This window comes from Myotis daubentonii, chromosome 13 (assembly GCF_963259705.1).
Source record: "Myotis daubentonii chromosome 13, mMyoDau2.1, whole genome shotgun sequence".
Lineage (NCBI taxonomy): Eukaryota > Metazoa > Chordata > Mammalia > Chiroptera > Vespertilionidae > Myotis > Myotis daubentonii.
Window position 1 is genome coordinate 38800874 of NC_081852.1, and position 27133 is coordinate 38828006.

Sequence of the window (27133 nt, forward strand, 5' to 3'; positions counted from 1 at the left end):
CCCTGGCACCAGAATGAAGCAGAGAGTTCAATCATCAGGTGTTCAAGTCAGGCGGGATAAAGAGCCCTGCTTAATAACTAATTAAATACATGAGGCAAACACACTTGAAAACCTGAATCAAGCCAATTAACCAGAATGCTGTCTCATGGACAGGAAAAACATGTCACTCTCTGCAACCTGCTATGGAACTTACTATGCAACATGTGACAACCTGAGAAACGCCGGCCTCCTATCTGCTTCACGCATCTCTGTGCCCTCCCCGTCCACAGTGCTGAAGGTAGCAAAAGCCCAAGAAACGTTCATTCATCAAATCTAGAAATGAACAATCACTTAAAAAAACACACACACAACTTACCAAATGGATGAATCCTCACAGTGAAATGCAATTAACCACAGAACTGCCTTAATTACCTGTGAGGATTTAGCAAATATAGGAAGCCTGCCCTTCTGCTGTTTGACACAGAGCAACATTTATGACATCAGACCTTCAATTAAAAATCATTACTTAAGTGGCTTTATTACAGCTACAAAGAAACTTTATTTGATGTAACGTAATAAAACATTTTCAAATTTAACATTTACCTGACTGGAATTAATCATTTAAATTATGAATATAAGTATATACAGTCACTTGAGCAAATGTGCGGCTCAGGAATTTGTACAGCTTGGTCTGAAAGGACAGGCCCCACCTCCCCTTTCAGGAAAGGCAGGCCCTTCCCTGTGTCTGGCAAGAAGCAATGTCAATGAGAGTTGGAAGAAATCCATAATCCACGCTGGAATTCCACATTATTCTGGGAGGAAACAGCTACATTTATGGTAGGAAAATAATATTCTCTTGCAGTTCTCTTTTACCAAATGAAGGTCTATATTTATTTCTTCTCTTTCGAGGGACTCTTCTGATCTACTGTCTTCCTATCTCCTTTGCGCCTAATATTACAGTTCCATTACAAAAACATACTCCCCACAAAGGGACCTTTTCTGTTCTGCTGTCTGCCCATACTGCTTACCACTGTAGGGAGGAAAACAGAATCGGCCAGGCACACATTCGATTTAAGATACAGAGAACACAAAACAAATCGAGCGTTTACCAATAGTGAGTGTCCCAGGTGACCTCTGACTCACACAAATCCAGTTTTAACACAAGGCAGCTCAACGAGAATTAACATATTGATGCTCCATTTCCAGATGCATCACAACCTTTCACGGAAACCCCATTATTCCCTTACTTCCGCCCAAAAAGCACAGCTATGGGCCAGCCTTGGACCCATGGCACCAGCGTGTAATGAGAGTCCAAAGTTCAGGTTCAGTGCCAACACCCATGCTAACATCCAGTGCGGATAGGTAACAAGTCCTCATGGAAGGAGTCCCCTCACCTCTCAGGACCCCTCGGAGGAAGTGTGAGCGCAAGAAAAAGCTTTATTCGGGTTTTCTGACGCTCTCCATCCTGAGATCTGTTCCTGAGTTATACCGTAACGGTAAGCCAGTTAACAAAGAAAGTGCGCCGTGGGCAAGTCACAGGGACCCTGCGGAAAAGCCAAACGGTTTGACAGAAGCTTAAAACAGACACTGCTCTGGGAAATCATTTGTATGAGCTGATGACGGGATTCTGTTTTCTAACACGGGACATGCAACATAGTCAACACTATGCTTACTGCAGTTAGCTTGGAAAAACACCCATCTGTCCTACAACAAAATTAACTCGCTCTCTCGTGAACGGATTCCTGAATATCCGCCGCAATGCCTAGGCTCGGACTTGCAAGGACTTGGACATTCGTAAAGCACCAGAAACTGTTTCCTCTCTGGAGCTCAGCTCAGTTCGGGAGCTTACTGCTGAGCTGGTCTGCCTGTCTTAAACTGAGAACTATTTTCATTTGCACACAGTAGCACTGATCCACAGGCAACGAACAAGGAAAGGTCACCAGCGCCCTCGTGATACGCGTGTACACCAGATCGCCCTGCTTGCCACGTCTGAGCCAGCCCAAGGAAACCCGGAAGCAGCGTTTCAGAGTCTCAGCACATGATTTCGTTCTGTTTCCACCTCTGTCTTGCCTTGTTTTGTTCGTCTCCATGATTTTGCTTTTGATCATGAATCATGGCTTTTTTTTCTACAGCAGTCAGACTTTTGTCTATAAGGGAAGAGAGAGAGAGAAGACAAGAAAATGACTTAGCAGAACCATAATTGTTTTCCTTTGCGGTGGGTGGATTTAATTTTTACAGCATTCAGTAATTGGAAGCATTTGTGGCTTCTAAGGGGTGATGAGCGTCTCTAAAGGGAAAACGTGCTGCAGCTCTTTTAATAAATTTCATAACTATTCTAAGTTGCCAGGGCCTTAAGATAGTTGCAAATCAGCCCCAGATAACCCATTTAGAAATTCACTTTTATAATAAAGCCATAGCCCAAAATGGCTCTACTCGCAAAAATCCTTGCAAAATATGACTGCACTTGCCCATCTTAAAAGGAATAATGATGACTACTAATGAGAAGTACTCACTATAGCAGGGTGCGGTGTAGTAAGCCATGCGTGCAGAGACCAGGGAACCCCACCTCGCCTGCCTCATTGCTTTCCTCCCAGATTCACAGAAGTGGCATGAGTCATGGACAAGGAAAAGTCCATGACCAAGGAAAAGTCTCCTTGGCGTAGTGCCACCTTCCCTCCACACCCCCCTCCGTTCTGCACCTTCACGGAACTCACTTTACCAAGCTATATCATTGTACTTGAGAGCCAGGTCTATGAGGTCCTGGGGCTGGCAGTGTGCTCCCAGCCTCTACTTCCCCATCCCACTGAAAGTGCCCCCTCACTTGGCTACCAGGACTCCAAATGGGTTTTCCCAGGGACAGGATCAGTTTCTCCACAAGACACCGTCCCTCGCTTTGCCCCTCACTTCACACAACGGCACCTGAGGAGAAGACTGAGGCCACACTTCAGCTCAGACCCTGGCTCCGGGCTCCTGAGTACCTTGGAGCAGGCACTGTGCACAGGCCGTGTCCCTGCTGGCCCTCCACAGGTACTCCCAGCCCGGCCGGGGCGCTGCCTCTTCTCAGGAGGGGAGACTGCACTTCCTCTGCAGCGCTCAGCAGCTCAGGACTGTCCTTCCAGGCCCCGAGCCACAGGACCACCTCGGAATCTCTTGTCCCTCCCACCCACCTGCTAGTCAACTTCCAAATGTCCACACATCCTTGGCCTCGTTCCTAGTCTCAACACTACCCTCCTGTGTGGGCCCTCCTGACAAAGACCTCCTTCTCCCACTGTGAAGCCCTGTTTACACTACAGTCCTGGCCTCCCTCCTACCAAAAGCCTTCATCTACCCTCCCATCCTGCCCACCTGGCCCTCCATGCTGACCCCAATCCACCCAGCTTCCAGGCAGCACTGAAGACACGCCCCATCCACATCTGTGCACCTCAGTCCATACTCTCCCCTCTGCTTCCAACAGCCCCTACCCACCTCCACCCCTGCCATCCCTTCTTGCTAAAATCTTACTCTCTATTCAAAACCCACCCGGATGATCACCTCCTTCATAATTCCCACCATGGGTATTTTTGTCTAAGATATGCCCCCCCCGCCCCCAAGGCTTATTTTTCTCCTGTACCCACAGCCTGATTTTACTTTGTGCTATGGGTATTTCCTAGCTATTAAAAAGTTGTTTTAGAGAAAGCAAGAGGCCAACTGCCTACCTTTCCTACTTTGAAGAGTTTTGCCAAGTTAAAATGTAGGCAACTGCAAAGCATGACGCAAACAAGCTATTATTACTACTAACTGAGGATTTCATAAAAATAAAGTGCTGAATTCCAGCTAGTTAATGGTGAGGAAAACACTACTGGGGGGTGTGGGAATACCCAGGAAATAGCAAACTTTGGGGTTTGTTTTGTCTTTAAAGCAACGCCCCACGACAGTTATCCAGGGTGTCAGGGGCCTTGGTGCTTCTTCCCAGTTTCCGCTGTGGCCCCACTTCACTTTCCATTTCTAATCACCGGTGGGATCGCCCTGACCTTCAAAGCTCGAGCAGAGACCCTGGAGCAGCGCCGTGAACTCGCTGCAGGATCCCAGGGTCACTCCACTGTGACCAGCCACTGCCACTGACCGGGATGAGAAGAGTCTCTTCGGAAAGACAATACATCACCAAGCAGAAGAAGGGAGACGGAAAGGAAGAGCTACTTCAAAACAAACTCGTGAAATTCTTTTCTATGGAAGGACTTTAGAAACTGCTTTTCAATATCACTCACAATAACAGTGTCAAAGAACGAAAGCCATCAAAAGGTGATATTTATAGTGATTCGAAAAAATCCATAAAGTCAACAAATTAAGGCGAGAGAAAAAATATCTCCTTATATCACATTTCATTCTATAGTACCAGTATTTGAATACTTGTGAAAAGGGCACAAAGATGATAGAATAGCGAATTAAAGTTACCAGTGAAGTGTTCATGCCTTTTCCCTCTCTCCCCTCCCTACCCCAAGGAAGATTCGCAAATGCCTGCTGGACTCCTGAGCCTCTTCTTATGCTGACACAGAAAATGTGGAAGAATGGGTAAATATTTGAAAGTAACAACACATAGGCTAATAGATTGTTTACACAGGAAAAGAAAACTATTATGTAGGGGGAAAAATAGAGCCAAGGAGGAAGAATTGGGGGGAAAAGTAAAAGAGACTTAGAACCCAATCAGCCAGAGAGGGAGAAAAGGCTTGCAGACACCAGCAGGAGGAGCCCTGAGTCTCTAGGCTGGCCCAAGAAGTGTGAGCGCTAATGAGATGGGTAGGGAAACAAAGGGTTCTAACAACGTTTGCTGTGAGCTATGGATTGAACACCACTTCATCCTTCCATAGACTCAAGTAGAGTTAGTCACTAGTTGTTTGGGGTTATCTGCCCGGTGTTTACGTGAATCCAACGTTGCAGAGCATGGATTGGGTGGGGTATTCTGGTCACCAGGCTTTTAATCTGCCACCACACCACATCCCACTCACTGAAACATGAGATTCTAGAGGCAAGAACTGTCACATATTCATCTTTCCATTCCCTGCCATGCCTGGCACCGGGCCTTGTACATGGTAGGCCCTTGGATATTTCTAGAGAAAACAAGCCATTGAAAAGACGCTTTACTGCCAGCCTCTGCCTTCCAAATCATCTCATATGGTATCGCTGAGTCAGTCTTCACTGCTTTGATGATTCCAGTCTCCTGTCTGCAGAGATCCCGTCAATGGATGACTACTGTCCACACTAGGATTTCTCAACTTCAGCACTGCAGACATTTGGGGCTGAGAAAGTCTTGGTAGGGGGCCTGCCTGCGTATTACAGGATGATTAGCAGCATCCTTGGCATCTTCCCACCAGACAGATATCAGTAGGTATTCCCCTTATCTAGGTATAACAACCAAAAATGTCTCCAGAAATTTTCAAATGTCCCCTGGGAGCAAAATTACCCCTGGTTGAGAACCACTTGTCTACAATATAATCCAAAGTTCTTGGGCCTGGAATGGAAGACACTTCAGAATTTAATTTTATTCTAGCTTTCCACTGTGATCTCCAAATCTTTCCCCACACTAATACTTACCTTCAGCCAGACCATCCTTTGCATAAGGTCCCACACTGGTGCCTCTACACGAAATGTCCTCTTCACCTGGAAAGCCATTTCTACTCTCCTTGAGTTATAAATGCTTTGACCACTTTCACAGACATACTCCAGCCCATAGCCTTCAGCAAGTCTTCCCTGATAAGGGTTGGGTCAACTCCGAGTTATTATCCCCTCCTTTGAATCCTGTAGCTTTTCCTGTCTCCATCTTTCCTTTGTTCTTATTACAAAAATGTGTGTGTGTTTATGTACAGTGTGTCCAATAGAAACATATGTACTAAGACAGGAAAGACAGCATGGATTTCCCATGTCCTCCTCAGTGCATGGCACAATTATAAACAAGAATTTAAAAAAGAGCATGCTCACATTGGGACAGATAAAAAGCTGCCTGCTAGACTGGTGCAGCCACTATGGAAGACAGTATGGAGTTTCCTCAAAAAACTACAAATGGAACTCCCATTTGACCCTGTGATCCCACTTCTAGGAATATATCCCAAGAAACCAGAAACACCAATCAGAAAGGATATATGCACCCCTATGTTCATAGCAGCACAATTCACCATAGCTAAGATCTGGAAACAGCCTAAGTGCCCATCAGTAGATGAATGGATAAGAAAACTGTGGTACATCTACACAATGGAATACTATGCTGCTGTAAAAAGGAAGGAACTCTTACCATTTGCAACAGCATGGATGGAACTGGAGAGCATTATGCTAAGTGAAATAAGCCAGTCAATGAAGGAAAAATACCACATGATCTCACTCATTCATGGATAATAGAGACCATTATAAACTTTTGGACAATAATAGATACAGAGGCAGAGCTGCCTCAAACAGATTGTCAAAATGCAACAGGAAGGCCGGGGAGGGTTGGGGGGCAGGAGGGAGGGGGGTAAGAGATAAACTGAAGGGCTTGTATGCATGCATATAAGCATAACCAATGGACATAAGACACTGGGGGGTTGGGGAGACCAGGGGATTGTCAAGGGCGGGGGGAAAAAAAGGACACATATGTAATACCCTTTGTAATACTTTAAGCAATAAAATAAATAAATAAAAATAAACAGATAAAAATAAATAAATAAATAAATAAAAAGCTGCCTGCTATGGAATTTTTAACATACTTCTTTAAAAAATGCTTTTCTTTATTTTAGGTAAAGAAGAAGGAAGAGGAAGCGAGACACAAAAACATCGATAAGAGAGAAATCGACATTGTTTTGTCATCTGCAGAACAGAGATGAAGAAAACCAATCATCTCTTATATCGTTTTAAGGACTAAGTGATATAATTCACAGAGTCTCAGCATCGTGCCTGAGAGTGAGTCTTCAATAAATGTGAGAAACTGTTATTTTAAACTGGAAAACCTATTGTGTGACATTTGAAAAATTAGCATTTTGTGGGCTGAGTTATGTGGGAATCATTAGCTAAAAATCATTGCTATTCCCAGGTTCTTTGGCTGTGTGGGAGGCATACAAACACAATGGTGTTTTCTAGTTTAGGACCGCCTTTGTTTTTTCCTAGTTTCTACACTGGCTACTTAACTGGACCCTCTGCCACCAGCCTTTCACACTGCTGCCAGAGACTTTCCTCAAACACAGGTCCCTGCATGCTACTCCTGAGAACTGAAATCAACAGGCTTTCCTGTTCCTGCACTAAACAATCCTGAGGCGAGGCAAAATATCCAGCTACTTGTCCCAGAAAGGAGCTGCTTCCAAAAGATAAGGCTTCTGATTAATCTATACAGCTTACTTATCAAGACTAATAGTTTGCTCATTAATACTGGCTTCAAGGCCCTCGCTTAGCTACACCCACCAATCCAAAGCTATTATGTCATAAACTCTGCCCAGTCCTCACCAGTTTCCCACCTTAACATCACCTAGCCCAATGGTCGGCAAACCCATCAGTCAACACAGCCAAATATCAACAGTACAACGATTGAAATTTCTTTTGAGAGCCAAATTTTTTAAACTTAAACTATATAGGTAGGTATATTGTTATTAACTTAATTAGGGTACTCCTAAGGCTTAGGAAGAGCCACACTCAAGGGGCCAAAGAGCCGCATGTGGCTCGCAAGCGGCAGTTCGCCGACCATGGAGTCCTAGCCCAAGCCCTAAGACTCCATTATATCCTTACTTTCTCCATCTGAGAAACTACAAAGACTCTGTTAAGAAAGTATCTTCCCAATTTAGCTTACTTTTATGAACAGGTTTTCCCAGTGGTCTTCTTAGAGAGCTGATGGCTACAATCCCCAGCTCAAAAATACTCAACAGCTCTTCACTGACTGCAGACTGAAATCATTTGACAAATAGTGTTGCATTAACAGCTAATAGCCTGTGCAATGGGGTGATTCATACCATATCTACCAGTTAGGGGATATGTGGCCTTTGGTAAGTTACTTGTGTCCCTGAGCCTCAGTTACTCTTCTGAAAACTGGGGATGCTAGAAGAACCTACTTTACAGGTAGAATGGTGGATAGCATGTGACAGGTGTTCAATCATTGTTAGCCATCATTACTTTTATTGATTATGTATTATGTATCAGGTACTATACTAGATCTGACTATGACATAGCTCCTTCCCTGAAGGAATTTAGAATCTGGTGAGCAGACACTAGTGGTCAATTCAATAAGAATCTTAGAGTCCTGGAGAGATCCCTGGGGATATAGGTTGGTTATATTCTAGAACTCAAAATTGTATTCTTTAAAAAAACGTGTTTAACTTTTTTATTGTGAACAATTTCACATGTACAAAGGAGTATATGTAATAGATGGGAAAATAAATACCTGTGAAGCTACACCCCGGTTCAAGAAATTAGCATGTTTGTAGGCTTATAACTTTGAGTGCCCAGGACAAGAAATTATGATGTCTGGTTTCCCTCATCTCGACTAGGGGATTTTCTGTCTGCTGCATTCTAGTGAAGAAAGATAACAGGATGATGTCCTAGATAGAAGTTTTCAGTCGTCTGGGGAAGCATCCCAGGTTTGGAGTCTCTGGTTCCTACTGTAAACCATGAGGGCACCTTGAGCAGGGCTGCTCTCCTGAGATAGCCACCTTCATTACACACTAAAGAGTCTAATACATGAAAAGTAGATAGAAGTAAGATTCAGGCGATGGGGGTTACACCTAGTGGTGCTATAGGCTCACTGTGAGACATCAGTCACCTGTTCTGTCACATGAAGAGCATGGACAAGATGACTGGGAAGGTCCCTCTCAGCTCCAGTGGCCCACAGTTCTCTGGTCTATTCCTTCTTGCCAAGTTTAGTGAGGAGCAACACGTCCTCCTCTCACAGGATCTGTCACCAACACCTTCCATCTCCTCATTCCAGTGTCTTTCCTTTCAACTCTCAAACATGAAGATGTCTCCTCTACCTCTACTTGAAAGCAAAATCTTCATTTGACCTGCTGACAACTCTAATTACAATAGTGTCTCTTACCTTCTTTTCAGTGACAAATTCATTAACATGTGGGTTACACGGGAAAGGTCCATTTGCTTAGCACCACTGGCCCTTCGCAATCCTTTTCAGATCCCAACTCCCTATGCAATTGCTTCCTGCAAAGTCACTAACCCCCCCCCCCCCCAGACCAGTGGTAGCCAACGGGTGGTCTATGAGGTCCAAAAGGTTGGCGACCGCTGCTCTAGACAAACTCAACCACCCTCTATCAGTTCTCAATTCTTATGACCGGCCACACTTCCTAAAAACTAGCTTTTAGCCTGTGAATAAAGAACCTGCTTCCTTTATTCATCAGTAAAGGATGAGGTCATCAAAAAAATTGTACTGGATGTAAGAGTAAGAGCAGTGAAAATGATAATGTTATAATTTCTGAAGATGTAAGGACATGATTTGGATGGTATTAATGGAGACAGGAAGAGAAACAGCACCGTCCTTGTCATCAAGCATATCAGTTGCAGTTCATCAGTAAATCAGTCTCACCTTCCAAACCAGCTAAGTACCTATCTCCGACCTTCAGAAGTCTGTTGGTAGAGGACTGGAATTCATAGAATTCTGAATTCGAATCTGATCTGCTTAGCTTAGAAAATAAGCTAGCTACTGATTCAGGAAGCTTTCTGAGATACACTTCAAGAAGCCCCAGCATGGATGGATCTGGAAAATATTATGCTAAGTGAAATAAGCCGAACTGAGAAAGACAAATACCACATGACCTCACTTATTGGTGGAATCTAATGAACAAAATGAATTGACCAACAAAATAAGACCCGGAGCATGGAGGCTTGGAACAGACTGACATACCTCGATGTGGGGTTGAGGAGACGAGAAGAGATAAACCGAAGAACTTATATACTTACATGCTTAGCTCATGGACACGGGCAATAGGGTAGTAAAGATCTGGGTGGGGTAAATAGGGGTGGGGGTGGGGGGAAATGGTAGATATCTGTAATACTATCAAATATCCTATGTAATAAAGAGGTAATATGCACATTGACCCTCACTCCATCACGCCATCACAAGATGACTGCGCCCACAGCAGAGGCGGGGTTCCCGTAACAAGCCATGATGAGCAATCAGCAGGGACCTGTGACTGCGTGGCACTGGGCTAGGGAGGGGGACCTGAGGCTGCACCAAGTGGGGCTTGATGGGGGACCTCAGGCTGTGCCCCCCTACCTGGTGGGGCTTGACAGGAGACCTCAGGCTGCGCCCCCTGCCCTCGCGCTGGGCCAGGACCTCAGGGTGCACCCGCCACCCTGCGCCAGGCTGGGGGACCTGTGGCCACACCCCCAGCCCTGTGGGTCTTGACGGGGAATCTCAGGCCGTGCCCCCCACCCTGCAGGGCTTGATGAGGGACCTCAGGCCATGCGCCCCACCCCTGCGCCTGGCCAGGGGACCTGAGGCTGTGCGCCCAGCCCGGCGGGGCTTGACGGGGGACTTGAAGATGGGGGTGGGGCCGGCTGGGTCTGGATCTTGCCCAATGGGGGTAGGGTTGGCCGGGTCTGGGTCTCGCACGATTTCGAGGTGCATGTGGGTGGGCAGGGACTTGATTCTGGGTCCCGTGGCATACCCCAGACTCTGACAGGAGGAAGATTTTCATATACATTTTACTAATTTTCTTTCATCTCTGACACTTCTATTATAGAGAAAGGGCAAATAGCAATATTAAAATATTTCCCCTAATTAATTCCCTTTTAATGTGCACAAATTTCATGCACCAGGCCACTAGTATATATATATATAAAGAAGCTCCATAAAAGGGCTGGGGAAACAAAGGAAAATAGTGATAAATGACCTTACAGCACAAACTCGCCTCTGTCGGGCCTCTCCGCCAGCTTCAGGGCCTCGTGCATGCCCGCAGCTGAGAGCTTGCGGTTGATATTCCGGTACTGGCACTGGAGCAGGCTGCGGTAGGTGGTCCGCAGGTCCCGGTTGAAGAAGGCATATATAAAAGGGTTAATGAGAGAGTTTGCATAGCCCAGCCACAAAAATGTCCTCTCTACCCACAGCGGGATGCAGCTGCAGGAGGTGCCGCAGATGAAGGGCCTGGCGGTGGAGAGGAGGAAGAAGGGCAGCCAGCACACGGTGAAGGCCCCGACGATGATCCCCAGGGTGGTGGCTGCTTTCTGCTCCCTCTTAAAGATGGAGATGTTTTTCCTCTCGTGTTTGAGGAGTCTCGAAAGGTTGGCGCACTCCTCCACCTCCTTCTGCAGCTTCACCATGCCGTTCAGGGAGATGATGCTGTCGGGCTCCGGGTGGCGCGGGAAGCCGGGGAACTTGTGTTTTGCAGCGCTCTTGCGGGCGGCCTTGTAAATCTGGTAGTACATGAAGAGCATGACTGACATGGGGATGTAGAACGCCACCGCGGTGGAGTAAATCGTGTAGCCGAAATCCTGGCTGATCAGGCACACCTTGTCGTCATTGACGTTCTGCGCCCATCCGAAGAGCGGGGGTAAAGTGATGGAGGCGGAGAGAAGCCAGACGGAGAGGATCATCTTGGCCATGCATTTCCCATTCTGCCGCACAGGGTACGTGAGCGGCCTCGTGATCCCGAGGTACCTAGGAAAGAAGCGGAGAGAGACCGTGTGACCACAGTGACCACATGTCCTGGACTAGGAACTACCATGAGCTAGAATGCTACGCCTTAGACCTAGCAGCTCCATTCCTCACCACAGCCCTTCTAGATAGGCATCATTATTCCCATTTTGCAGAAAGGTAAACTAAGGCTCTGAGATGTTAGCGATGCTACCTATTTCATTCCAGGCCACAGATTAGCAACCGGCACTGCCAAGATTCAGTCTAAGAGCCCTCTGCCTGTGATTGCTACTCCATGCTCCTTTCATATCTTGTAGCTTCTTGTCCTCCATGTAGTCAATGAACTGAAAGTTAAACATCCACCCTCCCCGCCATGACCACTCTCACCAAAATCTGCCAGGAACAAAATGTCAAGCCTGATGTAGGATGTTGTGACACATCCTCACGAATTAAGCAAGGTCTACCACACTCTGATGTTTTACACCCACTGCTCGGCTGTCTTATTTCAGGCTAGCTTTTAACTCATTTTAACTGCTCCTTTGCACTGTAGCGAAAGGAATTCTTTTTAAGATTACAGAGATGTGTGAGATCTTTATAAAATCCTAAGGTTTGGGGATGCAAAGTAGCAAGTGATCACTCTTCTAACTCCAGAAAATTCTCACATAAGCGTAACGTCAGAAGAACAATCTATAAAATAAAAACAGCCTGCCTCATCTCTCCTCTCTTGAGAAGGCCCATGAGAAAGAGCACAATTCTGAAAAATATTAGGTAAACCCAACCTTTTTTTTCTGGGCTTAATTCTACACAGAGAATAAATATATGTATCTGTCTCTGTTATCAAGGATTTATCAGCAAACAGAAAACATATACAGTGAGACATTTGCCAAATGCTTAATCATGTTTATCTTTCTGGATTTGTTTTCTCCACTGTATTTAACAGTCTTGGCTTCTATTTTGGGAAAGATGCAAAGAGCACTTAAGAAGTCAAGACAGGTGAAAGCTGGTCATTTTGCTGGTTTGCTTTTTACTTCATTTATGTATATAAAAGATACACTCTCGAAACATGAAAACAAAAGGCACAGAGAGTCCCCCAACTTCCCAACAGGTTATTTTCGGAATGTCTGTCAGTTGGTAGGTTGAAATTTTAAAAATAATTACATTTGTGCTAGAAATATCCTCACATGTTACATAAGTTTAAACTCTCCTACAAAAGTCAAAAATCATCCTCTCAGAATGAAAATGAGCATCATTGCAACACTTACAGGGCAAAATTGAAATATATAGTAAAAAGAAATTAAACAGACTGGCTTATCCATTCCTTCAATAAATATTCATAGAGCTCCTCCTATATGCCAGGTGCTATTTTAAAGGTCGGGAATACAGCAGTGAATAAAATCTTGAAAGCAGGCCCATAGCACGTGGGGAAACCACGGAGGGTTGAACGGGAGGACTGAGCCTGGTGGTGATGTTGAAGAAACGCCTCATCCCTTCCAAGGATCCAGGTGTTAGCAGCATCCGTTCTTCATTTCACAACCTCTGCCTCCCCTTTTCCTTGGTAAAGATGACCCACAAGCGTTATCCCTAGGTTTATCAGCTGTAATTGAGATTATGTTTTGGCTCTCAAATAGAATGATGGGAAAGGGAGAGGTTTTCCTGGAGTTCGAGAATAAGAGCTGAAAAGGAAGGGGGAAAGGGAAAGGAGGTAGCAGGGAGAGGGGAAAAGGGAAAGGGGAAAGAGAGAGCAACAGAAGGAAGATGTGAAGTAGACTGTGCCTTCTGTGGAATTATCTGATATGACCTGAGTTTTAAACAATGGTGAAAATTTTAAGAAAATATATATGTATATTTTTTAAAAAGAGTCAATGAGGAAACCCCTGAAGAAAGGTGTTAGAAATGACTGGAAATCCACGATTAAGCTGATCTCTGCCCAAAGACTGAATGCAGACAGTCCAGTAAGGGAGAAGAAAAAGAAAAGGTTCCCTTTCTTTGCTTTGGTTCGGAAGCTCTCTCTCTCCAGATGGAACTCCTTTACGGACATCTCTCTTTGAACCCGGTCCTTGCTGTCTATCAACTCCTGGGGATATAGCCTTTCTGGCTCCTTCCTTATTTCCCAGCTTCCACAAGGCAGCCTTTGTCAGGATGTAGACTTATATTATCTTCTCTCTTTGCCTGTTGCTTCAGGCAAAAACTGCTTGTTCCCAAGCCTGAATCTGGCTTCCAGGGTACCAATCCAGACTGGAGGTTCACCAGGAAGAGATTAATTCATACAGTTCCCCAGGTAGCCACAAGGTGGCATTATCCGACCAGACCATCTTTCACCTACTTACCTAGGGGGTTGGGATGGTGGGAAGTTAGGCGCATTTTGGAAAGAGGAAGTAGGATTAAGCACAACAAGAAATTAAGTTATATTTCATTTGTGAGGTTATATCAAAAAAAAAAAATGAGCAAGCCAGGAAATCACAACCTGGTTACTCCAGTTTTCCTTTCCATCCTTCACTTACTCAAACAGGAACCAGTATCTACAGACTTAATTAAATTCAGCCTTTCTGCAGTTCACATAAATGATACAGAATTCACAAAGTTAATTAACCCTGAGAGATTCTTTGAGTACCAAAGACATCTAAGAATATTAAATAATCTAACAAGGACAGCATACATATTCATTCTAATATACTTAGTCTGACATATTACTTAGTCTGACATATTACATTTCAATGATGTAAGATTGGCCCATATTTGGTCTTTCCTAAATGTACAAATTAAATTCCATAAACTCTCCTATTTTATGCCCCACTCTCTAATGGTCTCAAGTCATGCCCTACAGTAAGGAAGTTATATTTACTTCATTTGCTTCCTCGGTACCACTTGGTGAGACTTTTGAAAGCTAAAATCAACTAAAAGATGATTAGAAAAAAAAGTGTTCATTAAATTGTCTGGAAATAAATAAACAAAAGTCAGTAGTTTCTTAATTAACAATTTACAAATATTATAGAAGGAAATCATTCCATTCACAGCAAAATCTACCAAAATGGCCATGGCCTAAATAAGCAAACATAAAATGCTACCAAAAAACCTGAGAGAATGCTTGAATGGGGGGGGAGGGACGACTTTTTAAAAATAAGAAAACCCAGTATTATAAAAGTGCCAATTTCTTCTCAATGAATCTAAAATTATACAACTTGGTTGAAAAGCAGGGCTTTTGTTAACTTGACCAAATGATTTTTAAGTTGATCAAGTAAATATGAAAAAATAGAAAACCTGAAAATGAATTAAAATGAAAGAATATTTATTCTATAAATAGTATAAAGCCACAGAAATAAAATCTCAATAAAAATTATTCAAAAACAGACAAATAGATCAATAGAACAGGATAGATCCCAGAAATAGATTCGAATATATAAGGAAATCTATATATATAAAAGCCTAAGCAACCATCATAATTAAACGGATGACTGAACAGGGTGCGTGGGGTGACCAGGCCGGCAGGGGGGTTAATGAGGGTCGACCAAATGACTGAACAGCAGGCTGCGTGGGGCAACTAGGCTGGCAGGGGGGTTAGTGAAGGACAACCAAACAACTGAGCAACAGGCTGCTAAGATGGTGGTGCCCACAGCCAATAAGGAGGGAATATGCTAATTGACTGCCATGCCCTCAAAGATGGCAGCGCCCACAGCCACAAGATGGCCGACAGGGGAGGGCAGTTGTGGGCGATCAGGCCAGGAGGGGAGGGCAGTTAGAGGTGACCAGGCCAGCAGGGGAGGGTAGTTATGGACAATCGGGCCGGCAGGGGAGGGTAGTTAGGGATGACCAAGCTGGAAGGGGAGGGCAGTTAGGGATGACCAAGCTGGCAGGGAAGGGCAGTTAGGGATGACCAAGCTGGCAGGGGAGGGCAGTTAGGGGTGACCAGGCCAGCAGGGGAGGGCAATTGGGGGTGATTGGGCCGGCAGGGGAGTGCAGTTGGGGGCGATCAGGCATGCAGGCAGGCAAACGGTTGGGAGCCAGCAGTCCTGGATTGTGAGATCTCCTGTGGGATCGGGCCTAAACTGGCAGTCGGACATCCCCCGAGGGGTCCTAAATTGGAGAGGGTGCAGGCTGGGCTGAGGGAAAACCCCCACTCCCCCAGTGCATGAATTTCGTGCACCGGGCCTCTAGTTTATTGTAAGAAGACTAGAAGCCTGGTGCATGACATTCGTGCACTGGAGGGGGGGGGTCCCTCAGCCCGGCCTGCACCCTCTCGCAGGGGAGTGGGCCTAAGCCAGCAAACAGGCATCTCCTGAGGGGTCCTTAGTGCTGCCACCACTGCTGCTATGCTCACCAGCCTTGAGCCCAGCTTCTGGCTGAGTGGAGCTCCCCCTGTGGAAGCACACTGACCACCAGGGGGCAGCTCCTGCATTGAGCATCTGCCCCCCTGGTGGTCAGTGCGTGTCATAGCAACCAGTTGTTCCACTGTTTGGTCGATTTGCATATTAGCCTTTTATTATATAGGATGAGTCAATGGATTAGTAGTAAAAGACTGTATATTCATGAAATCTCACAACTGTATGTATACACACACACACACATATGTATATTTATACATACGTAACTTGGCTGTTGCAGGCAATTCTGAGGTGAACATAGGAGAGCATATGTCTTTTCAAATTATTGTTTTGTTTTGTTTTTCAGATAAATACCCAAAAGTGCAATTCTTGTTTCATATGGTAGTTCTATTTTTAATTTTTTGAGGAATCACCATACTGTTTCCTGTCACTAGTGGCTACGCTAGTTTATAATCCCACCAAAAGTGCATGAGGGTTCACTTTTCTTTACTTCCTTGCCAATGCTTATTATTTATTGTCTTTTTTATAATAGCCATTTTGACTATTGTGAGATGATAGCTCATTGTGGTTTGGATTTGCATTTTCCTGATGATTAGTGATGTTGAGCATCTTTTCATTTGTCTGTTGGCCATCTCTATGTCTTCTTTGGAGAAATGTCTATTCAGTTCTTTTGCCCATTTATTAATGGGGTTATTATTTTTTATTGATTTCAGAATGGGAGAGGGAGAAAGAGATAGAAACATCAATAATGAGAGAGAATCATTGACTATGGCTGCCTCCTGCACACCCACAATGGGGATTGAGCCCGCAACCTGGGCATGTGGCCTGACCAGGAATCAAACCCAGGACTCTTCAATCCACAAGCTGAGCTTTATCCACTGAGCCAAACCAGCTAGGGCAATGGGATTATTTTTTGATATTGAGTTGTATGAGTTCTTTATTATTATTTTTATATGACTTCTTTGTATATTATGGATATTAACCTCTGATTAGATATCATTTGCAAATATCTTCTGCCTTCAGTTTTTGCCTTTTTGTCCTGTTGATGGTTTCCTTCACTGTGCAAAAACTTTTTAGTTTGATGTAGTCCCATTTGTTTATTTTTGCTTTTGTTGCCTTTGCCTAAGGAGATATATCCAAAAAATACTGCTAAGACTGATGTCAAAGAGTTTACTGCCTATGTTTTCTTTTAGAGGTTTTATGGTTTCAGGTCTTATATTTAAGTCTTTAATCCATTTTGAGTTTATTTTTCTATCTGTTGAAAGAAAGTAGCCCTAACCCGTTTTGCTCAGTGGCTAGAGCGTCAGCCTGCGGACTGAAGGGTCCCAGGTTTGATTCTGGTCAAGGGCATGTACCTTGGTTGTGGGCACATCCCCAGTAGGAGGTGTGCAGGAGGCAGCTGATCGATGTTTCTCTGTCATCGATGTTTCTAACACTCTATCCCTCTCCCTTCTTCTCTGTAAAAAATCAATAGAATATTTTTTAAAATAAAGAAGAAAGAAAGTAGTCTAGGTTTATTTATTTATTTATTTTTGCATGTATCTGTCCAGTTTTCCCAACACCATTTACTGAAGAGACTGTCTTTTCCCCATTGTATATTCTTGTCTTCTTTGTCATAGATTAATTGACCATATAAATGTGGGTTTATTTCTGGGCTCTCCATTCTGTTTCTATCTGTGTGTCTGTTTTAGTGCCAGTACCATATTGTTTTGATTACTGTCACTTTGTAGCATAGTTTGAAATCAGGGAGGATGATTCCTCCAACTTGATTCTTCTTTTTAAAATTGCTGTGACTATTTAGGGTCTTTGTAGTTTCATTCAATTTTAGAATTATTTGCTCTAGTTCTGTGAAAAATGCCATTAATATTTTTTTATTTATTTTATTGATTTTTTTACAGAGAGGAAGGGAGAGGGATAGAGAGTCAGAAACATCGATGAGAGAGAAACATCGATCAGCTGCCTCCTGCACACCTCCTACTGGGGATGTGCCCGCAACCAAGGTACATGCCCTTGACCGGAATCGAACCTGGGACCTTTCAGTCCACAGGCCGACGCTCTATCTACTGAGCCAAACCGGTTAGGGCAGCCATTAATATTTTAACAGGAATTGCATTAAATCTGTAGATTGCTTTGGGTAGTATAGACATTTTAACAATCTTGAACTTCAAGTCCATTTATTTATCTCTTCTTCAATTTCTCTAATCAATGTCTTAGAGTTTTCAGAGTACAGGTATTTTATTTCCTTGGTTAAATTTAGTCCTAGGTATTTTATTCTTTTTGATGAAATTTTAAATGAGATTGTTTTCTTAATTTCTCTATCTAATAGTTTGGGATTTATTTTTTAATAAGGAGAAAAATAAGCCAGTTTTATTTTTACCTCAGTTGCTACCCAGTTGTGAGACTTCATATATATGTTTGGCATGTAATCTATGGTCTACATATCTATTTATTGATATGAAAACAACAAAAAAAGTGGATAGGAAACAATGTCTAGCACAAAAAATACATATAATAGTTTCATATGTTGATCTTTTTATGCAAAACTAGGTGTTTGTCTGAGAGGGGGGCAATATCATGAGATGTCTAGAAGAATATCTACCAAAATATTAATAGCAATTTTATATGAGTTGTAGAGATTTGAATACTTTAAAATTTTTTCTTTGTACTTTATAATAATAGCATATTTTCTTTACAATGAGCATATAAAGTGTCAAAATAATAATAGTAATGCCACTTTAATTCTAAAAACAAAATAAAAGATTTAAGAGGATTCTGTGATTCCTAAGTCACTTAAGTGATTTTGGCAACAGAGATTATCTGGTTCACAAAATCTGTAAAAAGCTGATAATTAAATAGTAGATTGTTTTATTTGATTAGCTTTCTGAAAGTGTTTTATTACATTCATAAATTCACACAAAGGGAACAGAACTCACTGGCATTTAAAATCCCATAATTACTATACTAGTATAAATTAATACTGGTATTCAGGGAAGTGATGTTCAAATTATACATTCATTCTCCCAAGTCTTGTATAGCATAAATCTTACCTTTGAGGGAGAGGTGGGGGAGGCAACCTACATTGATTATGAATATTCCCTACTATGCATGGTTAATATTTGTCACACTAACATTTTATGCTCACTGTTAATTAGAAAGTGGGGTGTCTATCAAGCCTTAAGAATTTAACTTTAAAATGCATACAAATGCTAAAATACAGTAAATCTCACAGACAAAGGTATTATATACCAAAGTATTATATAATTGAGGAATGTAAGTAACTCACATTAGGAGTTCCATTAAAGTAGAGGTTTGAAGGGGGAAAAAAGAGTATTAGGGAGTTATAATCTATAGAGAGAGGGATTAGAGAGCAAATTACCTCTGCTGCCTATCTTCCATTCTGACTGCATAGAAATGATAGGAAATGGTTCTTAATTAAATGACTTCTCTTGAATTTTGTTGCTATATAATAATAATTTAGGGGGTAAAAGAAATTGGGTAGAATTGTTCTGAAATACAGTGGTGTTTGGAGTGTTAGGATTCAAAAATGTTTGCACATTAAAATACCTCCCTCATGAGACCTCCTCCCTCACAGTGGGTGAATCTCCAGCCTCATTCGGTGGCTCCCAAAGCTGTCAGATTATAGGAATCACCAAGAAGCTTTGGAAACATACAGAGTCCTGGGCCACCATCCATGATTTTCTTTTGAGAAGATGTGGAGACCTATGGCTTTGTATTTAGGATTGCTTGCTGCAGTTCTTTATCCCACATACTGCTGGCCGAGCAGCCCTCCTCATTCAGTTTCAAAGATTTTACACTGTTTGTACAAGGACTTGACTTATACTTGATATATTTCATCTTAATAATGAGCTTCCAGTTTGGCCTAAGAAAATCATCATGATTCATGTCTACATTATCTCAGATACCAGTTCTGTTTCCTAGGACTGTGCTAAATGCAAACGAAATGAGCATGGTTTTCATGTCTTAAGTTGAAGATTTTTTTTAAATGCATAATATACAAAAGGGTTTTGCAAAACTTTCTGACAATAAGAATGAATATTTCTCATAATAAAAAATATATTTCCATAGTCACTCAGTACAAATACTTGTATGTATGTATATAAATAAGAAATGAAGGTATACATATATGTGTGTACATATATGTAGGTATAAGAATATAGATATGCATATATTTATATTTGAGATTGAAATAAAAGTTTCACAATACCATACTTACCATTATAACTTGCAATTCACTCTCTTCTATTGCATGCTGTTATACTTCAGATTTAAAAAAATATTTATTTTATTTTTTTGGAGAGAGCAAGGGAGAGGGAAACATCACTATGAGAGTGAAGCATCTCTATACTGTTTCCTACATGCCCCCTATCAGGGATTGAGCTGGCAATCCGGCAACCTGGCACCCCTGTTCTGGAATTGAACCAGCAAGCTCTTGGTGCACTGACCGATGCCCAATCAGCTGAGCCATACCAGCCAGGGCCTACTTCAGATTTTTTAAATGCTGGTCTTAATACACCACATGGATTTCATGACCCAATAATGGATTATAGCCCGAAGTTTGAAAACAAGCCAGATAATTATAAGTGCAATGAAGAAAAAGAAAGCAGGGGAGGGGAGCAGCGAGCAGAGACTGGGGTTGGGAGCAAGTTGCAGTACAGGTTTGCATTGTGATCATGACCTCAAAGCCCTTTCATCTCTACCTTCCAGAACAAGTGTTTGGGCCTGAGCTTCTCTTAAAACTTGAAATTGGCTTGTGTCTTCAGGTTGAAGATCCCCACTATCTCAAGCATAAGTTTCCTTTATGGGACCCCAACTTTCCCCCTGCAATGGCATATTAAAGAGCACTGGCTTTGGGCCTATGCTTCTTCCTACCTCTAGGTACTGACTTCTCAATTTTTTTCTCTTCCTCTCTCTTTCTTTGTCTCTCTCTTTCCCTCTAACTTTTATTCTGTTCCACCTACAGATATAAATGTATGGATTGATGCATACGTGTATACTGTGTGTACATATTATACTGACAGCCCTCAACCAACTGAGGATCAAAAATAATATTCTAAAAAACAGTAGTTGTTGCTTATGTGTACTATTAGTGAGGCCTGTGATGGCTGTGTCTGTACTGAACATGTACAGACTTTTCCCCATCATTATTCCCTAAAAATACAGTATAACAACTATTTACATAGCATTTACATTGTATTAGGTATTATAAGTAATCTAAAGGTGACAAAGTATAGGAGGATTGCATCGGTTATACATAAATAATATGCCATTTTATATAAGGGACTTGAGCATCCGTGGATTTTGGTATCCCTTGGATCCTGGAACTAATCCCCCTCAGATATCAAGGGACGACTGTGGTCCATTCAGTCCTCCATCGTGCTCATCCCTTTTCACCTCACATTTATTAAACACATTGTCTATCTCAGCTGCTTTGATTTACTACCCACCTACTTCCTTCTGCTTCTCCCAATAATCTGGCTTCCACCCCATCATTCCAAGCAACTAACTCTAAAAGGCCACCTCTATTTTATTTATTTATTTTTAATATATTTTATTGATTTTTTTACAGAGAGGAAGGGAAAGGGATAGAGAGCTAGAAACATCGATCAGCTGCCTCCCGCACACCTCCCACTAGGGATGTGCCTGTAACCAAGGTACATGCCCTTGACCAGAATCGAACCCGGGACCCCTCAGTCCACAGGCCAATGCTTTATTCACTGAGCCAAACCAGTCAGGGCAAGGCCACCTCTATTTTAACTAATTCAAATCTTGTGTTGTTTTTCTCTCATTTCTGCTAATTCTTGATTTATCTTCTCTCTGAAAAAGACTACCCAGCCTTTTTTGAATGGTTCTTCACTCTAATCATCTGTGGCATGGTTTCCCACGTTTCTTTATCTCAGGCTGCACAGAGAAGTACCACCTCCACACTGTGGCTAGACGATATTCAACATCAAGATAAAATGAAAACAACTTCAAGCCTGCATCAGGCAGGTTAGGTCTGAATTCCAGCTCCATCCTTTTTACCAGCTAAAGTACTCTGAAAAACACAGCCTCCCCAAGTTTTCGCTGCCTTGCATGTAAGAAAGGGGGAAAGAATACCTATCTCATGAGAACATGTATGTAGGCTTTCACTCAACCCACTACCTGACAGATACTCAAAACACAGAGCTGACTTCCTGCCTTCAGAACCCCATTTTACAGAAAGGAAATGGCAAATAAGGCTGCAACTTGAGTTGATCCAATAAGAGGAACAGGGCTGTGAGAAAGGCAGTAAGAAAAGCGGGGGTAATGCCCTACACACAGCAGAGCAGAGCAGCACAGAGTAGGTGTTTGTGGAATTTATTGGCATGAGAGCTGTCTGGACCTGAATTAATGAAGTGACAGTATGAGTGGAGAAAAGATGACAGGAGCAAAAGATTCTGTTGAAACAGAATGGACATAACTTGGAAATGGTTTAGCAAGGATGAGGGAAAAGGACCAAGACAACGGAGGAGATGAAGAAGCTCATCAGTTTTCAAGCCAGATGACTGAGAAGACGGTGGGGCATTCTCTGAAATAAGTGGTCCTCAATCCACTGCAAGCCACTGTCCACCCCCAGAGGGCCTGAGAGATTTTGCTGGGATCACTGACGACTGCTCTAGCTTCAGCAGACATTTCTCCATCTTCATACTTGATAGCTCTGCACTCACCGCCTCCTTTTTGAAACTTTTTCCTCGGTTCAGTATCACCGCACTCTCCCAGGTTTTCAAACCCTCTGTCCTCTGCTGCCCAGTCTTCTTTGCTACCTTATCCTTCACTATGTGGCCTTTATGCTTTGGAATTCCTCCAGGCTGGGTCCCAACCCCACTCTTCTCAGCTCTATATTCCCTAGTTGTTTTCACCCATTACCAGTGCTTCAGAAACCTCTGTTGGCTGATAATCCCAAAATTTGAATTCCCAGCCGATACTTCTCCATGAGGCTCCAGACCCAAAACTCCACCTGCCTTATTCACAGCTCCACTCTGATATCACTAAAGCATTTTATTCACTCGTTCATTCAACAGACTTTCATTAAACACTCTCTATGGGTCTAGCACCATCTCAACAAGTCCAAACATATCATCATTTCCACAGACTGAGCCTCCTCCTCTTCCCCCAACTCAGTAAATTCCTCTACAGGTGTGGCCCAGAAACGTAGAGTCATCTTTTGACTCTTCCTTCTCATTCATCAGTCCCCTCCCAGTATTAACCCAGCCCTCTCCATTTCACCTCTTCAATGTCTCTAAAACCTATCCACTTGTCTCCATTGCCACCACTCTAGAATCATCATCCCTCCATGGATTTCCGCAATAGCCTCTAAATTGACCTTCTACATCTACTCTTCTCCTTCCTATTCCATTCTCTTCATGCATCCAGGTTGATCATTTATCTTTTTAAATTTTGTAATGTGAATTTAATTCATTGAAAAAGCAGTATTTTCACATACTTCAAATTTTAAAATATAAGAAGATATAGATTGACAAGTCTTACTTCAAATTCTGTTTTCATCCTCCTTACCCCCACTACTTAAATGTTTCACTTTTATTAGAATTGTGGGTACTCTTCCAGCTTTTCTTCATACAAATGCAAGCAAATGGGAATAAATGTTCTTATCTCCCACTTCTTACACATAACACAACATCCTATATACACTATTTTGCACATTGTGTTTTTCACTTAACAATATATCCTCAAAATACATGGAAAAATAGGATTATATTAGAGCATGTCTGTGGATGTGCATTGTAAATGATTAAGTAGAAAAGTGTGTACTGGTTAAGAGGAGGCCCTGGAGTCAGGAAAACCCATGTTTGAAACCCAGTTTTGATATTGAGAGAGTAAGTTAACCTCTCGGATCCTTAATTTTCTCATTTGTAAAACAGTGATAATACCTACCATATAGGGTTGTAAAGACTGAATCCAATGCTGTATATAAGACCGGCACGCTGTGTGTTCAGTAAATGTTAGCTAGTATTATTCAAATGCTATGAAAACATGAGGCAGAATTATTTTTGTTCTTGATCTTTTAGCATAGTCATTGTGGGATTAAAGGAAAAAATATATGCCATATTTCATTAAACTTACAGAGAGCAGATTGAGTTTCTGAGTAGACACATATATAAAAGGAATATAATTTTTTCCCATATAGGTAGAAAGTGAGCTTTATCAGCTATAATTTTTAATTCTGGAAGAGTTTTGCTTTAGTATAAAGATATATAAAAAGGGACTAGGGGGAGAAAAGAAGTAGCTTCTGGACTCAAGTGGTGGTACTTTTCTTTATTGTATGTTTTTTATTGATTTCAGAGAGAAGAAGAGAGAGGGAGAAATAGCAATGATGAGAAAGAATCATCAATCAGCTGCCTCATGCATGCCTCCTACTAGGGATCTGGCCCACAGCCCGGGCATGTGCCCTCCTGGTTCATGGGTCGACACTCAACCACTGAGCCACACTGACCCGGTTGTGGTGGTTTTTTAATGGCTAAAGGGGAAGGAAGAGAAGAATAATCTCCAACTCTCTGGTTACATGTTGGGTTTCCTAGAAGAAAAGGAAGACATCTAAGCCAATGGACTCTATAATAATGGCCTATATAGGCTACTACTCCTGCATGTTATTTCAAACTAGTAGAATAGTGCCATTTTTTAAGGGAAATATTGAAAAGATATGAGAATAAAGGATTAGAATGAAAGAAGAGAATAAATAACCAGCCAAATACCTGATGCCGAACTTTTTTAAAGCATTAAGTAGATAAGAATAAAAATTATGGTGCTATGATATGGGGTTTTGTTTTTATGAATTTGTTTTAGTGCTGTCTGAATTTAGGAGGTTATTTAATTAGAATATGGTAATTTTGTCATCAGCGTTCAATTGCAATGTCTTCCAAAATATTGATTTTTTAATACATATAACGATTTCTAATACCTACTAAAAAGTCTTTTAAAAAATTGTTTTATATTTTAATTTACTCTGAAAGTTATCTTCTTGCATGACATTTTCTTTTCATTTCTTTTCTCTTTTAATCTTTTTCATTTCAGTCTATAAAGGATTTTTTTGTATTTTATTCATTGATAATACCTTGGCCTTTGTAAATAATGCTGCAATGAACATAGGGATGCATAGTTGCAACATGGATGGACTTAGACAGTATTATGCTAAGTGAAATAAGTCAGACAGAGAAAGACAAATACCATATGATTTTACTTATATGTGGAATCTAAAAAACAAAATAAATGAACAAACAAAACGGAAACAAACCCATAGATACAGAGAACAAACTGATGGTTGCCAGATTGGGTGAAAAGGTGAAGGTACTAAAAAGTACAAATTGGCAGTTACAAAATAGTCATGAGGGATGTAAAAAACAGCATCGGGACTATAGTCAATAATATTGTAATGGCTCTGTATGGTACCAGGTGGGTACTAGACTCACTGGGGGGCATTACTTTGTAAGTTACATAAATGTCTAACCATTGTACTGTAAAAAGTAAACTAATTAATTTTTTTTTTTTAAAGAAAGTGTAGTTGAAAAAACTTAGAAGCCCTGATTCTAATTCAATATAGAAATTCCCATTTATAGCATCCCCTGCTTTTGGTTAAACTCATACACTGACAGAAAAGTCAGAGCTGCTTGAAGCGACCAGCGACACTGCTGAGAGTCCCAAGTATTTGCACCCTCCTCGGGAGCTTCCTGGGTGTAATCTGAAATCGCCCCATACTCAGGAAGCAGGGAGAGAGGGAAGAAAAAGGCAGCCCACTAACAATAGGTAGGTGATGAGTTTAATAAGCGAGGGAACTTACTCACAAGGCTGGTCTTGGGTGCCTGCAAGATGAGTTGATTTCCACACCCACCTGCCAGAATCTTAAAAAGTTTATACAGAGGCCTTAACTGGGTTCAGTTACCCACACAGGGGTTCTTAACTGGGTTTAATCACACAGACAGTCTCATCACCATATTATCTCAAGACTATGTCCTTGGAGCAGTTTCTGGGAGTGGGGAAGACAAACAGAGCACACATTTTAAAGACAAGGGTGGGGGTGGGAGTCTCTGATTACTGGGGTCCAGCCCTCCGGTCAAGTGGTGGTCACATCTCAGTGAACTCCTCTAACACCAAATATTTAAAAGTTCTACATTATATCAAATACAAATGTGCTTTTTTATAGATTCCTTTCCACTAACATATGACAACTATTTACATTGACATTTATGATCATTTCACATCTTCTATTCAATCAGGTCATTTCCTTTGGAGATGACACACGCCTGAGCTCAAACAAGAGTAAGCAAAAAGGCAAATGTAATATCATGTGAATAAAAAAAATTGAGGTTACACTTCAGGAATGCTTTGATCCGGGGGCTCAGAATGTCATCAGAATCTAGGTTCCCTCCAACTCTCAACTCTATATTCATCAACATGGCTTCATTATCAAGTTCGGTGTATGGTAATAAAGCTGCCTACATCTCCAGAGATACTTTGCAAAGTTCAATCAATTCAAACGTGTTTTCTCTCTTTCAACAGACCCAGAAGAAGAGTCTTATTGCATTTTATTGACTCTGATTGGGTCACACACCCATCCTGAACCAATCATACAGACCAGGGAAAAAATGACCTTTCTACCCGATACCCCAGACTAGGGTGACATCCTCTCCATCCAAAACACATGGAGTAAGCATAGGGTAGAGACAGTTTCCCAGATGAAAATTGGGTCACCAGACAATTATGGGCAGCAAAAATAGTAATTGTTCCAGGAATCTTCCCTGTTTCCAATAGAATCTATGGGTAATCTTATAATGTGACTATGGAATTGAATTCGGGACTACAAACACGTCTGAATCAGCACAGACTACACGAAAAGGGAAGTAGTTTTTCTACTTTTCTGTGTTACACTTATAATTCAAGTTCATATAATTACATTGATAAATCAAGGTATTTCTTCTTTTTTGGAGTTGTTCTTCCCTTAAGCACCAAGCATTCATTTTGTGCTAATTGTGTCCCTAGCCTATTCCTTTGGGAAATACTATTCTATAATAGTATCGCTTATTATGGCTTCTGTACTTTTGTCCAACGGGTTTATAATTTGGAGGCTGTTTCACCTGAATTTTGTTATAACATAGTATCAGTTACATTATCTGGGGGGAAAATCAGAAAGCCCAGCTCAAAATGGCCTTGGCAATGAGAATTATTTATCATCTCCCCAAACAGGAAGTCACCAAGTAGGACAGCTCTGAGAGAGTTC

At 42.0% G+C, this 27133-nt stretch overlaps 1 protein-coding gene across 1 annotated transcript in view; it reads right to left on the bottom strand.

Moving 5' to 3' along the window:
• Positions 1-517: 517 nt before the first annotated feature.
• The window catches only part of HTR7 (5-hydroxytryptamine receptor 7), a 78711-nt gene continuing 52095 nt past the window's right edge, over positions 518-27133 (bottom strand). The window contains exons 2-3 of the mRNA XM_059662809.1: positions 10811-11569; positions 518-2126 (exon numbers count right to left, since the gene is read on the bottom strand). Of these exons, the coding sequence (XP_059518792.1) occupies positions 2084-2126; positions 10811-11569 (802 nt within the window). The 3' untranslated portion in view covers positions 518-2083. The remainder of the gene's footprint in view (positions 2127-10810; positions 11570-27133) is intronic.